The sequence below is a fragment of the Phoxinus phoxinus genome, assembly GCF_949152265.1.
Source record: "Phoxinus phoxinus genome assembly, chromosome: 1".
Classification (NCBI taxonomy): domain Eukaryota; kingdom Metazoa; phylum Chordata; class Actinopteri; order Cypriniformes; family Leuciscidae; genus Phoxinus; species Phoxinus phoxinus.
In genome coordinates this window covers 9,306,410-9,323,088 of record NC_136876.1, presented here as the reverse complement: position 1 = coordinate 9,323,088, position 16,679 = coordinate 9,306,410, and the positions used below count along the sequence as shown (strand labels likewise).

Here is a 16,679-nt window from a genome sequence, read left to right as displayed (position 1 = left end):
TAATTTTGACAGTCTTTCGTGTAGGATCTCCGAGCACTCTACCATTGAAACTGTTGATCACTATAATTATATTTTGTCATCTGCTTTGGGCGTGTTAGCCCTTAGGAGAGAACGTGTTGTTTCATTTGTTAAATCATCTCCTTGGTATACCACTGAGCTCAGGGCTCTTAAGGTGAAAAGCAGACAGCTTGAACGCCAATATAAAAAATCAGGTTTAACTGTCCATAAGCTATGTATGATGAACTTTTGAGTTAATACGGTGAGGCACTTAAGACAGCAAGAACAAATTACTACTCATCTATCATTAGTGATGGTGCTGCAAATCCCAACAAGATTAAGACGATTAACATAATTCTTGCACCAATTAAGCCATCAATTTGTGGTTCTGTGCAGGAGTGTAACAAATTTCTTATTTTTTTTTATGGATAAAGTTTTTAGCATCTATAAGTCTTATCAGTTTGGTACCTTGCTCGGCAATTCCTGAGACCTATCCAGTTACTTTTCCTGAAACTGCATTCTCCCGTTTTAACATAATCACTACTGATTGTATTTAAAAATTAGTGATGGCAATGAATACAACTACAAGTACCCTCGACCCAATCCCAACATCTGTTCTTAAGGGATGTCTCTCTACAATTAGTCTCCTCATTTGTAGCATTGTGAACACCTCTCTTACAACTGGTATTGTTCCAAAAGCCCTAAAGGTTGCAGCTATTACAACAGTCCTTAAAAAGCCTGGATGTGATAAGTCAGACCTATCAAATTACAGGCCTATCTTAAATCTGCCCTTTCTTGCTAAGGTTTTGGAACGTGTTGTCGTGGCACAACTCTACTCACACTTGTCATCCAACAAGCTTTTCAAACCTTTTCAGTCTGGGTTTAGAAATGGACACAGTACAGACACAGCCATGGTTCGTGTTATAAATGACCTGCTTGTCTCAGCTGACGCTGGAGCCTCTACCATCTTGGTCTTGTTAGATCTCTTCGCAGCTTTTGACACAGTGTGCCATTCTATCCTGCTAAATAGGCTGGAGAACTGGTTTGGTATCACTGGTACTGTGCTTAACTAACTGGTTCAAATCTTACCTCGTTTGTTGTCTTGGGAAACAACAAATCTGAAATTGGACAAGTCATGGTGTTCCTCAGGGATCTGTCCTAGGTCCCATATTGTTTAGTGTTTATGTTAAGAAACAAATAATTAGGAATAAATTAATAAGAAATAATTAAAATAATTCATCCTAATCTGATCCTACTGTCACCTCTAAAATTTTCTCGGACTGTGTGCAGGAAATAAAAACGTGGATGCACCATCATTTTTTTTTTATTGAATTCTTCCAAGACAGAGATTGTACTCATTGGCACACCTGCGACTACTCACAAAGGGAGACATTTTAATTTGATTATAGATAATAGTGTTTTATTTCCATATTATTATGCTCATAACCTTGTGATCTTTGTCGCTCACCTAACTATCTATGTTGTGGCAGAACAGAATCCGTTAGCCACTTTATTCTTCAATGTCTTCATATGTAGCTGGTGGGTTTTGAGAATTTACTTATTGCCAGGATTACATGCCTGGCTGGCGCCCGAACAAACCAAATTAAATATAAAAATAAACATAAATGTTGATTGATTATTGTAATGCCCTATTTGTTGGTTTGCCTGCTAAATCAATAAAACGGCTGCAGTACATGAATTCAGCAGCACATTACAGGCATGCTTTATAGCTTGCATTGACTTCCTGTTCAGTCGCGTATTGCTTTTAAAACTCTCACTCTAACATACTAAAGCTATGCACAAAATAGCCCATTATATCTGTGACTTAGTCAGCCTGTACGTGCCTTCCCGTTCCCTTCGGTCTACTGATTCACTTACTCTTCAGCTGCCTCCCTGTAGATTAAATCTTAAGTTAAGTATGGGGGAGAGAGCTTTCTCTGTTGCTGCACCCAGGTTATGGAATGCACTTCCTCTTGTTGTTAGAGATGCTCCCACATTTCACAGAATTTGTTAACTTAGATTAGTATTTTACCGTGTTGTACTGTAATGCTTATTTTTGTATGACTATTGTACCTCTGTATTTTATTTGCTTGGATGTGTTCCTTTCACCTTTAGTAACTGGAGTCACTTCAGTTCTAAAATAATAAGTAATTATGTGAATCTGAGTTGCCCTCATTGGCTGCGGAGTGTCCCGTATATAGAATAGAATATGTTGAGTTCATTCAGACCTGAGCGAGTTTGTGTTCGTCTGTGTGATTGTTTTGATGTTTGGAGTGAGAACTATTACTGAATGCCAAGTTAAAGTTTGAGATCTGTGATGGAAATCGATCCCAAGTGTTGCTGTTGCCATTTCAATTGTTACCTTTATTTCTTTGTCTACATTTATCTTTTGCAGATTTAATTTACTTTTCAAAATTGAGATATATTCTAAACACTTTATATTATCCCTGTATGAGTAATGAGCGTGGGAAATTTAAAATTAAAATTGACACAGGAAACATTAAATATTTACTGGTACTTTTTATCAAGAGTTTTATGGTCGTTGTTTCTGTAAATACAAATCTCTAACATGTTTATGATCAAATTACTTTATTGCAGTTTATAGTATATGTTATAAAGTCGATTTTAGATTCATATGGACATATTATGGTGTTTTAGTTAGTTTGCATGTTGAGTTTGATAAAGATAGGTGTCAATTTATTTTGTTCTGTTATTGAAGATTTATCCATGTATCCCTGACTCAAATAATGTGTTTCTAACAGCAATGAATAAATGTAAATGTAATGCAAACACACAGAATAAAGTGAGATGATCTGCTGTGATCCAGAATGCATGGGCGTAGGTTTAGGGGGGGACGCTAGGTACTAGTCCCAATCAATATTTTAAAATGACAAAATTGTCCCCACCAATATTTGTGAGAGAATTACGAGGCGGCCGCCTCCGTCAAATTAGGTGCCGCCTTCTGCTCTCGACAAAACTCGGATAGACAGTCACATGCTCAGATACAATTTTTCCACCGTGACGGATCTGATGGGTTCCTGTGTCCATTCTGTCCTGTGTCCATCAAACATATTACATGCGCTTCTTAAGGCACACACGTGCGGTGCCGCGGTCTCTTGCTCTCTCTTCCTCTCTGCCGTGCACGCGCTACGCGGTTTGGAGCACAGTATCTGTCTCGCGGGCGCGCTCGCGATTCCGGGAGATTTTAACAAATTCGCGGGCATCAGTGAGCCGCTATCAATATGCGGGAGACTCCCGTGATGTCTGTGTTTCTATACTGAAATAATATCGGCATTATTATTGATTTTCATTAGGCAATTTTTCAGCGTGTGGTGGGAGCGTTGGCGCTGAGCATACATTTAATAAAATTAGGGGGAAATGCCCTTTTCTAAAGGTAAAAAATATATATATATTCTGATAAGATTGTTTTCCAACAGTGACGTAATGAAACATTGACAATTTAAGTTTGAAGGGAGTAAAGCCTCGGTTTAGGCTATTAAAGAAATGTAATTTTGCCAAAAGAAGAACTTTTATTTTATTCAGTTATTTTTAAATCACCCTACTACAGTGTGACATTTTACCATATTATCATGCTTAACACTGATAATTTGAATAATTGTAATGTGATGATCAGATATCTAAATCAGAGAATATCATAGGTTTGGGCGGGTGGATTATTTATTTTTAACAGTGGATTCTGGTGACTCAAAGTGCACCCGATGAATGAATTTATCTTTAAAATGTACAAAATTTTCTTACGGGTGGGCATGCCCCCGGACCCCTCTAGAGATACCGAGGTCCACCCACAAAAGTACTGTGGAAAACAGAGTAGGCTATATTTTGGTATACTCCACCTAGTTTTGAGCCAGGAAAAAAACCCTGTTGCAGCTATTTGCATCGATTCCCATGGCCAGTACGACAGTACAAGGAACGCTGTCATTTGATTGGCTGAAAAAACAAGGGGGTGGTGTGGGGGTGGGATGTCCCCACCAAAGCTGAGACCAAACCTATGCCCTTGCCTGAATGGCTTGTTGAATGAGTGTTGATAGTCTGAGGCTCATCAATATTAACCGATCTGCTGAAAACACTTTATTTCATGACAATAGTTCCTGTTTTCACCTCATTTACTATGCTGATGTCTTCAGATCTCCTGTAAATTAACACTTAAAGCTCATTTCATTGGTGTCAACAGACTGAGGGTATTTGTTGGTTACTGTATGTTTATTTCTGTTTTGGCTTTCAACTGTTTTTCTTGCCATTTATTATTGGAGGAATTTGCAGTATTATGTCCATGAGCATAAAAACAAACTCATCCTTACTGATATATTTTTAGATTTTGGCTGATCAGCTCCTCCAACACTGAAATTCATCAGCAGTGAAGCTCCTCCCACAGCAATCACATCATCAGTGAAGCTCCTCCCACAGTAGTCACATGGTCAGTGAAGCTCCTCCCACATTGGTGAAGCTCCTCCCACTGTAATTATCCAATAAATGCTGTAAATTCCCATCAGCTACAAGTGAAGACGAGCATCAAAGCATCAGGAAGAGCTGAAATCTGCAAAGACTGAGTTTATTAAGGAGGACAGTGAGAACATGAGTGATCCAGAACCCTGCAGAATGAAACACACTGAAGATCCTGAAGAACAAAGAGGTTGGTGTTTATTCTTCATTCATTCAGGGGTGTAACAATATATCACAATACAAAAATGCAACAATACTGCATGTATTGTGGATAGTGCCAATATATATTGTAGTGGTGGGCAGATCGAGGCTTCGTGAAACAATGAAACAGTTGAAGCAAATGTGCCATATTGTGTCGAGGCTTCGTGAAACAATCTGACACTCGTCTCAACGGTGACACCTAGTGGTCGTTTGCAGGTGTTGATCTGAAACAAAATTGACAACTAACCCATTAAAAAAATTGTTGTTTTTTTATTATTGTATTTTTCTAATATGTGAAGCTTGTAACCTGTAGGCTCCTCACTGTGGATAATGTTATTTTGGTCATGAAAAATGAATATTAATAAAAGAAATCAAGCCACAATGTCTAACTTTTTTATAGATTTTATTCAAAAATATTATTTTCTCTGCTGTGGAAGGACTTAGCCTACTTTTTCTTTTTTACAGATAATTTCTCCAGCCTTTGAAAAAAATATCCTCTCACAAGGGACACTTGTTGTTGGGATACAAAGATATTATTTTTTGCAAGGACATACAAATGAGGAAGCCTATGTATCTATCTATTAATCTATCTGTCTATATATATATTTATATCTATGCATCTATTAATGTGTCACTCACTATGTACTCTGGCTGTCTCTAGCCTATCAGTCAATGTGTACATTTAAATGTAAGCCTAAATATAACTGAACAAATCGCACTATAAATGTCACTATATCACCAAAAATCCGCTATCTCAAAATCAAACTCCTCTCACAAAAACCAATATGCGTTGATTTCACTTTTATACAGATGTGCGATTGTGTGGTCTGTTTCCGACCGTGTCAATCAAACGCTGATTCGGCGGATCACACCTGATGAAACACTTAGTGAAACACTTCGAGGCTTCGTTTGGCCATAGGCACGTGACATGGGTGTTTTGAATCACGCTTCGGATCAGTGTTTCGAAACATCTGCGCTTCGGGATCTCGCAAAGCTTCGGAACAACTGTTTCGCGTCAGCCATCCCTAATATATTGTGAACAGTTCACCCAAAATAAAAATTACTGTCTTAAAAAAAAATCCTTTTAGTGATTTAGCCTTTCAAGGTTTTAGAGATTTAGTGTGCATTGGGTTTCCAGCACCAAGTCCTAGACTATTCGTTTACACCCACAATATGATATCATATTTAGCATTTGAATCAATAGTATATTTTTTGTTAACCTTTTAACATATGTATTGGAGTTGCACAATAACATCGTATCATGAGTTCAGTATTGTGATATATATCGAATCCTGACACGAGAGTATCGTTACACGCCTATTTATTTATGATGCTGATCACTTTTTTCTTAAAGTCCCTCTGTAGTCAATAATTGTATCCCTTACAACTCATCTTTGATCATCAAAATTACATATTTAATTTTTTTCCCATAACTTTAAAACTTGATTTTGACCACACAGGGTCTTTAACTGTGAAATAAAATAAATAAAACTATGAAATGGGTGCTAAAATGTTTTGACTTTCAACAAATGGTCAGTAAAGGGAGGTTTGAGCATTTCAAATTAGTTGTCAACATTACTTTAAACTAAATATTATTTTAGGTATTTTATTTCATATTTATAGTATATCTGGTTCATGATTTTTGCAACATTTTGAGTGAAACTTTGTTTGATTGTTTACAGCTTATTGGAAGATAAACACGTAACTAGTGTTGAATTAACTATTTTTAGCATTATCTGTGAAATGCGTAATAAAACGCTTTTAAAAACTGGGTACAATGAGATTACATTATTCTACTACTCAACCTTCAACCATTGAGAATAAAAGGACATTTAAAAGTATAAAAGCATCAACACGGTACTTTGTCAACAGACTATGAATAACCCGTAAAATGTAATTCTTGGGATATTCGTAAATGAAATCAGGAGAACAGACCACAGATTTGCAGTATGTGTTTTCCTTTTTCATACTGTTATGGCAGAAACAATGGGAAAAGAAGATTATAATATGGAAGAAAAGAAATGCAGTGACTGAAAATCTATTCTTGCCGTATTCTTGTTATAACATGTCACGTTAAAATACAAGCGTCACGTTAATCTCATGATGTCTGAAAATAAAACATGAAGGAACATTGACGGCTCATTCAGTCAAACTGACGGATAAACTTTATTTGTTACTCAACCTAATGATTTGAAATTATTTGTTTCAGTCGTTTTTGAATGGAAGATCCCCAAACCGGAAATACCATAATTCAAAACGCAGTTGGCACGTCAAGAAAAATTGGATAGTAAAATGAATTAAACCGCAATCTAAGCGTTGGTGTCATAATTCCAGTTCTGTTGTATGTTTTGATATTATGTTAGATAATTCTGTCATTGATTATTTGTATTTAATAGTATTCACTTTTATGATGCATTGCAAATAAAATTTATTTATTTTTTTCTTCAATTTCAGACCTGATGAAAGTGAAGGAGGAGAATGAAGAACTTAGTAAAGTGAAGGAGAAGAGTGAAGAACTGATGGAAGTGAAGGAAGAGAGTGAAGAACTGATGGAAGTGAAGGAGGAGAGTGAAGAACTGATGGAAGTGAAGGAGGAGAGTGAAGAACTGATGGAAGTGAAGGAGGAGAGTGAAGAACTGAGAGAAGTGCAGGAAGAGAGTGAAGAACTGAGAGAAGTGAAGGAGGAGAGTGAAGAACTGAGAGAAGTGAAGGAGGAGAGTGAAGAACTGAGAGAAGTGAATGAGGAGAGTGAAGAACTGAGAGAAGTGAAGGAGGAGAGTGAAGAACTGAGTGAAGTGAAGGAGGAGAGTGAAGAACTGAGAGAAGTGGAGGAGGAGAGTGAAGAACTGAGAGAAGTGAAGGAGGAGAGTGAAGAACTGAGTGAAGTGAAGGAGGAGAGTGAAGAACTGATGGAAGTGAAGGAGAAGAGTGAAGAACTGAGAGAAGTGAAGGAGAAGAGTGAAGAACTGAGAGAAGTGAAGGAGGAGAGTGAAGAACTGAGAGAAGTGAAGGAGAAGAGTGAAGAACTGAGAGAAGTGAAGGAGGAGAGTGAAGAACTGAGTGAAGTGAAGGAGGAGAGTGAAGAACTGAGTGAAGCGAAGGAGGAGAGAGAAGAACTGAGTGAAGTGAAGGAGGAGAGTGAAGAACTGAGAGAAGTGAAAGAGGAGAGTGAAGAACTGAGAGAAGTGAAGGAGAAGAGTGAAGAACTGAGAGAAGTGAAGGAGGAGAGTGAAGAACTGAGTGAAGTGAAGGAGGAGAGTGAAGAACTGAGTGAAACGAAGGAGGAGAGAGAAGAACTGAGTGAAGTGAAGGAGGAGAGTGAAGAACTGAGAGAAGTGAAGGAGGAACATGTCAAATCTGGAGAAAAACCTTTGAGTCGCTCAAAGACTAAAAAGACATTTTTAAAGAAAAGAAGAGCCAAGAAATCTTTCACCTGCACTCAGTGTGGGAAGAGTTACACAACCAAACAACATCTTGAGCGTCACATGAGAGTTCATACAGGAGAGAAACCATTCTCATGTGATCAGTGCGGGAAGAGTTACACAACCAAACAAAATCTTCAGTGTCACATGAGAGTTCATACAGGAGAGAAACCATTCTCATGTGATCTGTGCGGGAAGAGTTACACACAAAAAGTAAGTCTTGAAAATCACATGAGAGTTCATAATGGAGAGAAGCCGCACACATGTGATCAATGTGGGAAGAGTTTCACGCGATTAAAAACACTTAAAGAACACATGATGATCCACACTGGAGAGAAGCCACACACATGTGATCAATGTGGGAAGAGTTTCACACACAAAGTAAGTCTTGAAAATCACATGAGAGTTCGTACTGGAGAGAAGCCGCACACATGTGATCAATGTGGGAAGAGTTTCATGGTATTAAATACACTTAAAGAACACATGAAGATCCACACTGGAGAAAAGCCACATGCATGTGGTCAATGTGGGAAGAGTTTCACACAAAAAGGAAGTCTTGAAATTCACATGAGAGTTCATACTGGAGAGAAGCCGTTCAAATGTAATCAATGCAGGAAGAGTTTCTCATACAAACAATATCTTGAGATTCACATGAGAGTTCATACTGGAGAGAAGCCGCACACATGTGATCAATGTGGGAAGAGTTTCACGCTATTAAATACACTTAAAGAACACATGAAGATCCACACTGGAGAAAAGCCACATGCATGTGGTCAATGTGGGAAGAGTTTCACACACAAAGGAAGTCTTGAAATTCACATGAGAGTTCATACTGGAGAGAAGCCGTTCAAATGTGATCAATGCAGGAAGAGTTTCTCATCCAAACAATATCTTGAGATTCACATGAGAATTCACACTGGAGAAAAACCTTATGAGTGTTCACACTGTGACAAGAGATTCATTCAGTCATCAAATCTGAAAATGCATGAGAAGATCCACAGTGGACAGACGCTTTTGAAAGTCAGCTGAATCCAGGATCGCTTGTCTGGGACAAGTGGATTTTTTTGAAGGTTCAAGTGAAATAATTTTACTTGGCCGACCAGACAAGTAGCCTGATTTAAATGTCAGTAACAAAAAATAACTTGGTAATCTCCAAAACGAGACAATGATTCTGATTTTGTTACATTTACGACCACACTGTGAGGAAACACTGAAGTCTTGCTCCACTGTGTGGAGACAGAAGAGTCTCCCCTTACTATTGATTGCCCACATCGGTTTCCATTCTCACTTTCTCTAACCCCTCATCCTCCTCATTGAGCATCATGAACTGAAGATACTTAAAAGAACAGGGCAACTTTTTGGGACTTTAGCGCATTCACTGTATACCCCAGAGTTAGACAAGTCCATACATACCCTTTTCATCTCCATGCGTGCCGTACCTCTGTCTGACGCACTCACCGCTAGCCTAGCTTAGCACAAAGACGGGAAGTAAATGGCTCCAGCTAGCATGCAGCTCCCATGTAAATAGGAAAATGTTGCCGTTATTTTGTCACTTATTGGGAGGAGTATGCTATCTGGAGCCATTTACTTCCAGTCTTTGTGCTAAGCTAGGCTAGCAGTACTTGATCAGAAAAAAGTGCATTTTTGTGAGGTATGTTTCATGAAGCCAGAATGTTAAAGCGTAACTCGCCAAAATGCAACCTATGCTCTTTTTGTGAATGTACCCGAGTCAAACTTATGTTTAAAAGCATAATTCGGGCAGAAACGGCACTTTTAAGATTGGCCGTATTTTCGTCTTCAGTCAAATGGCCTTTTGAATGGGAGTGCTAGGGGCATTTATATGATAGCAATTATGCTTTTAAACATAAGTTTCACTCGGGTACATTCACAAAAAGAGCCTAGGTTGCATTTCGGCTTGGTTGCATTTCGGCTAGGTTGCATTTTGGTGAGAGTTACACTTTAGCTAATGAACAAAAATGTTTTGTGCCATATCTGTGATTCGTTTGTTTGATATAAAGTAAAAAAGATGGATGAGCATTCTCTAAATGTGGTGATTCCATAATTTTGCCAGAGGTTTTATATGCATCTTCCCACAGAAACCAAAGAAGATAACTCTCACCACTAGCTTGCATCCCCCAGAGTGAGGTGCCCAAATGTTGATAATAAACAAACACCTTTTCCATGCCCCACACCCGTGTCAGGACGGGACACCGGCTGCAGTGGGGTCTCCTCGACCTCTGGTATTTCATTCATCCGGTTGATACGCCCACCTCCCCGTTGACTGTTTGGTTCTTCTTCTGATATGATGAATTCTGGGGGGACGTGTGTAGTGAATGTGACATACATAATTCACCTTGGTTGTTAAGCGTAGTTCTATACACAGTTGATTATAAACGCAGTACTTTGTTCCTAGCATGTTTCTTCATGACTGTTCAAGGATCGCGTTCCCTTTAAATGTTCTGAATGCGTGATGACGCGGAACAGTTGTCCGCGCCATTTGTTTTCTGTGTTTTTTCCTTCTTTAAACAAATGACACACACACTTGTGTGTTCAACGTGAGAAGTTGTCTCTTGCAAATTTCTGCAATTTCCACACTTAAACTATTTGTTATATGCCGATTTTTTTTTTTTTTTTTTTTTTTATAAATTCAGATTGTGATTCATCAATAATGGAATCTTCTAGCTAAAATTAGGGCCAACATTTGTCTTTTTCTGTTTAAGGAAGATATGTGTAACCCACTTCAGAGTATGTACACCCTAGGTTCCAAGCAACCCCAGTGTAACGTTTTGACATGTGTAACTTTTAGGTCAACAAAATGTTTCAACACTTCACAACAATTTTGTTCACAATACCTATTGGCCCAAAATAAATTTAGAATAAAATAAAATGTCCTTCCTTTGTTGAAAATGTTCCTTGTAAATTTTCCTTAGGAATTCCAAAGTTAAATCCAGAATTCGAGTCAGTTAGTCAAGGGAAATAAGTAAATATTCGTCAGGGAAAATCTCGTTGGTGCCGGTTATTTGAACTGACACAATCCTACCACAGGCTCGCCATCTATGGGTCAATGGTTCACCTGGTATAATTCCAGGACTGGAACTTCTGAAATTTATGCTCACCTCATCAAAAAAAGACCTGACCTGTATATAGAACAGGTTCAGTCCAAAATCATTTATATCAAATAGTTCTTAAAGTTCACATGAAGAAACAATAGCCATTTTAGCTATTTAAATCAGAATATACCTTATGTCATTACAATGAAATGTAATTATAGGACAATTGTAATTGTATCAATATACTAATGAACGTTTTCTCTCTTTTTAATCCCTTTTTGACGTAGGATTTTGTTAGATTTTAAATCAAAATAATTGAAATACAGTTTTAATTGAAAACCCATTTATATGAATTTACATTTGCTGATTTAACCACTGTGGTGGCAATTTTATGATATTCATTGATCTTTAGTAAAATATAGATGATTCAAAGAATGTCACATGTGTGTCTCTCACTTGTAGTGAGAGAAGATTCTGTTTATGTACGTGGGGAGGCAGAAGGGAGAGACACTCCAGAGAACAGACGAACAAGGACCTCTGACCTAGATGTCAGAAGGCCATTTGGTGCAGGGGGGCTTAGTGGGCCAACTACTGACGAATCTAAACTAGTGTTATGGCTTCCTTGTCTATGGAAAACTACTGGATGGAAAACTACTGGGAGGAAGGCTCTGGGGGGAAAGAAGGCCTTGAAACTAAGATAAAAGCTTGTTGAGTCTGTCCGGGGGTGTGTCACTCTTCTGCACAGGGTAACAACTGTGTATTAGACTGCTCCTATTCTTGCAAGAATAAATACTTCTCTTTTTATAATTTGACTCTGAGTGTCTCTTACGCAGTGATGTTTGTTTGAGGAATTTTTGCCACAACACCACTTTAACTAACTTAAAATGACATTTTATATTCTCCTGTCTGTAACTTTAACCTTTAGTCACATATATATCACAAAGTAATACATACCAAATTAGTTTACATTTCTCCTTAAACCTTGAAATAAATAGTCTTTTATCATGTTACATTCCTTCAAAACAACAGAAATGTTTGAATAATCACTAATTGAAACTAGCATGGCTACCGCGTGGTTTTTTCCACACACCATCATTAAACACTTAGCTTACCAAGAGAGGATTTTCAGTATGAGAAGCCAGGACAGATAAAAGCGATTTCTGGACGGCTCTCCAACTTTTAAAGCAAGTATACAGATGTTTACATAATGAACTGAATCATATTTAATTGCTAACAAAAATAGACAGGTTTTCATACCTTTTCTTCTCAGTTTATTTTAACTCGCAGGGGAACCCGAAGCAGTGCTCCATCTGCTTTTAGCGCGTTAGGCCAACAGAAGTATCTTAGCGCGCTACTTCCGGTTTCCCACAAAATAAAATATAATTTTCAAAAATAAAACCCCCATTACTCATAAACGTAAAGTATGGATAAATAATGATAATAATTACACACAATTAACTGGTTACCCTTTTTAGGTGGGTTACATATGCAATTAAACTTTGTGTTAAAGTGGGTGGAAGAGACGATCTCTCAATGTTTTTTGGATGCCCCCGTTTCTTGTGTTAAATTTGTCATCTATCTTACTTCATACAAATGAGTATGACTTTTCCAAAATAAAAATGTTATCGATTTGTTTTTGTTATTAGAAAAATTGTATATTCATCAAACTAAATGGAGTAACTCAAAACCCAAGTTTGCTCATTTTTAAGCAGCTTTTAAAATGTATTTTGAGTCTGTGAAGTTTTTTTTTTTTTTAAAGCCCAAAGATCTGTATCTCTGCCAAATGAATTTAACGTATGTTTGTGATGCCCTTTATTTTTACGTTTTTGTCACAGGGGGGCACTTAAAGGACCGGCCTTGAATATGCTTCACAGCTTTATCAGACTTTTTGTTGGACTCAGACGGAGAGAAGGGTACGTATACTTATATAGTGAAGTGAAGCGATGCGTTCGTGTAAGAAAGATATCCATATTCTAAACTTTATCGATTCAAATAACTAGATTCCGGCAGACAGCCATATGCATCGATTTGCGCCAAAAGAGTACCGTATTTTCGTAGTTTGGCTGGTCCTGCAACTTATAGTCAGGTGCGACTTGTATATCAAAATTAATTCATACTGACTGAGATGAACCAAAAGAAAACATTACCTACAGCCGCGAGAGGGCGCTCTAGTTAGCGGAGTTGTTCAGGAGCGACACCGAGGATGAAGAGTACAGTGTTGGGGAATGAGGTCGCAGGAGCTTGGTGAACTTGCTTACCGGTAACTTGTTGGACTCACTGGCTAATGTTAATTTAGCCTATTCAGCTTCCCAGGTATATGTTCTATATGCTGTTGTGTAACTGGTTTCCCGCAGAAAATGTGTTAGTTAAGGTGGTGGAGTGGGGTTTGTCAGATTTTTTTTTTTCTTTTTTCTGTACCTCCATGAAATACCTTCAAGTTATCAGGAGCATAAATGCTCCTGATAATTTATTTGTTATTAAAGCATCAACATTCACAAACCACTGTTAATTTAACATAAAAGCAAGCAGCCTGTGTGCACGGTTTGCCATGACTGAATGCGCGCAAAGTGCGCTCCCTTAAAGGACAAGTTTGGTATTTTACACTTAAAGCCCTGTTTTCAGATCATTTCGGATGAAATAGAACGGTTAAGATTGAAATTTGGACACATGCTGCTGGCCCGAGAATTTTCGGTTTCTGTGGTAGCATTAAATGCGAATTAATTAGATAGGAGACATGATACAGGTGGGGTTACATTGACCGTTGGTTGTATAATAAAATACATACCGTAGTACAGTGGGGAGAACAAGTATTTGATACACCGATTTTGCAGGTTTTCCTACTTACATAGCATGTAGAGGTCTGTAATTTTTATCATGTACACTTCAACTGTGAAAGACGGAATCTAAAACAAAAATCCAGAAAATCACATTGTATGATTTTTAAATAATTAATTAGCATTTTATTGCATGGCATAAGTATTTGATCACCTACCAACCAGTAAGAATTCCGGCTCTCACAGACCTATTCGTTTTTCTTTAAGAAGCCCTCCTGTTCTCCACTCATTACCTGTATTACAGTTTTTTACAATCGCTATGACAGTTTTTTCAATGCATTTAACAAATTTCCTAAACTCTTAACACAGTTAGCACAACATTCGTAACAAGTAACACATTTCTTGTTGCTTTGACACAAAATGCATACAGTTAACACAAATTTAAAATTAAAATTATTTTACACACAAGCCCAACCAATACCAAAACAATGTAATTTTACTGCCAAATTTACTAATGCTTTCACACTGTATGTCAGAAAAGATAACATCATGTTCTAAACATAACTTATATAGGCTAAAGTCAAAGTGAACAGCTGTTCATATTGTGAATTGAAACAAATATATTCCCTGTATTTTATTCCATTGCTACTGAGAAACAGCTTATTGAAGTTATGCAAATATATAAATTACAGCTGATTCCAAAGCACACTCAGGTGTTGAGGTTCTTTCAATAGCATGACCATATGTTATAAAAGAGGACTCTTTGGGCTGATCTTGTGTGGAAAAGGAACAATATATATAGAGCGAAAGAAAGAAAGATGCCTCGTAGACTGTCATGATTAGTATTTTACCGTGTTGGACTGTAATGCTTATTTTTGTAGGCCTATTACTATTTTACCTCTGTATTTTATTTCCTTTTACTGTCTGTAGCGCTTTGGGTTTTATAAAAGCTTATTCTAAAATGTATTATTATTAATATGCCTATTTTGGGCTTCACTTGGATGTGTTCCTTTCACCTTTAGTAACTGGAGTCACTTCAGTTCTAAAATAATAAGTAATTATGTGAATCTGAGTGGCCCTCATTGGCTGCGGAGTGTCCCGTACGCGCGTGGTTTGTAGCACTAGGCAGATGACGTCACCGCTCGCGCTGTCCCTTCCATCACTGATTTGAGTTTCAGCGTCGAGTCTTTTGAGGTGAGGAGAGCAGTTCACGGTATTTCTCATATTTACACCACCATCACACACACTGTATACAGTTTGATTAAGCGACAGGCTCATCTCTGTATTGTTTTCATCAATCACAGCGATACTTGTGCGTCTTTTCTGGCGTCTTCTCACTGAAATAAACATTTAGTGCAGCAGCAGCGAGCATGAGGAGAATATGTTGAGTTCATTCAGACCTGAGAGATTTTGTGTTCGTTTGTGTGATTGTCTCGATGTTTGGAGCATACCTGCTGTCAACACTCCCATTTTCACCGGGACTCTCCCGTATTTCACACCCATCTCCCGCCCCCCTCCCGTTTTGTCCTTTCTCCCGTGAAACTCCCGTAATTTGTATTCCCAAACGTCGTTATATGAATAATCACATCAATATATTATTCCAAGGTTGCCCAGTTGCCAGATCTTCTCGCGCAATCAACACATCACATTTCAACTCATTTGTGAGCCCAACCTGGCAACCTACAACTCAGTAGCGCTGTTGACGTGCGCAGATCGACGTTGGAAATTGAATAAAGCATCACTGGTAGAAATTAGGGCTGTAACGATTAATCGCGATTAATCGCGATTAATCAAAATTCAAAATAAAAGTTTGCGTTTACATAATATATGTGTGTGTATTGTGTATAATTATTTTGTATATATAAATACATACACATGCATGTATATATTTGAGAAATATTTGCATTTATATACTGCATATATATTTTTATATGATTTATATTATATATAAATAGAACTATTTTATATATAAATAACACATTTTTATTAAATATATACATGCATGTGTGTGTATTTATATATACAAAATAATTATACACAATACACACACATTTATTATGTAAACACAAACTTTTATTTTGAATTTTGATTAATCGCGATTAATCGTTACAGCCCTAGTAGAAATGGGAGGAGAAGACTCCGTGGTAAATATTTCACGTAAATTTTCAGCGCCGAAATCGAGTTCTCTTTCGGCTTGAAGTTGACCGAACTAACACGCAATTCTGCAAAAATGTCCGTTTTGTCGAGTATCCTCATAAGAGCAGACTGAGCTCTCTTAAATTAGTTAAATAGTTTTAAATGAACATAAAGAAGAGTTGTGAGAGAATGAGGCGCGTGTGAGATGTGCGTCTCTCTCAGCGGCGGCTGCTCTTAAAGACACAGTAGCCAAAAAAAGCTTCCTGTCAGTAAAGTTAATCAAAGAACAAAGGGAACAGAGAAAAACACTCACTGCTCTTGACAAAAGAACATTTGTAACTTTAATAATGATTCATCTATGTACAATTTAACATTTATGCAGTGCAAACTGTTTGATAACTTTATTAAATTTCTATATATTTCTTACCTTTTAGACAAATATTTAAAATATACTGTCTTTGTTGTTTCTACATTCATTTGGAGATTAAATGTGAAATTATGACATTATAAAATATATAAAAAACATAAGGTTTTTTATCGTGAGTAATCACATAATTGTTTTTGTTTCTAACCAAACCCCCCCCCCCCCCTAATCTTTTGCAGATTTAATTTACTTTTCAAATTTGAGATATATTCTA

General features: G+C 37.4%; 3 protein-coding genes across 3 annotated transcripts in view; 2 read left to right on the top strand and 1 right to left on the bottom strand.

The window, feature by feature from the left end:
* Window positions 1–16,679, top strand: part of LOC307000598 (uncharacterized protein) — a 496,331-nt gene that overhangs the window by 16,368 nt on the left and 463,284 nt on the right. The gene's annotated exons all lie outside the window — the stretch shown is intronic.
* LOC307000631 (uncharacterized protein) overlaps window positions 1–16,679 on the bottom strand; it is a 426,328-nt gene that overhangs the window by 40,957 nt on the left and 368,692 nt on the right. The window lies entirely within an intron of this gene.
* On the top strand, window positions 7,119–9,612 carry LOC307002839 (uncharacterized protein; the record flags this gene model as incomplete). The annotated part of the gene is made up of 2 exons (XM_079620757.1): window positions 7,119–7,214; window positions 7,677–9,612. The coding sequence occupies 2 exons, from the start codon at window positions 7,119–7,121 to the stop codon at window positions 9,108–9,110; spliced, it is 1,530 nt and encodes a 509-aa protein (XP_079476883.1). The 3' UTR covers window positions 9,111–9,612.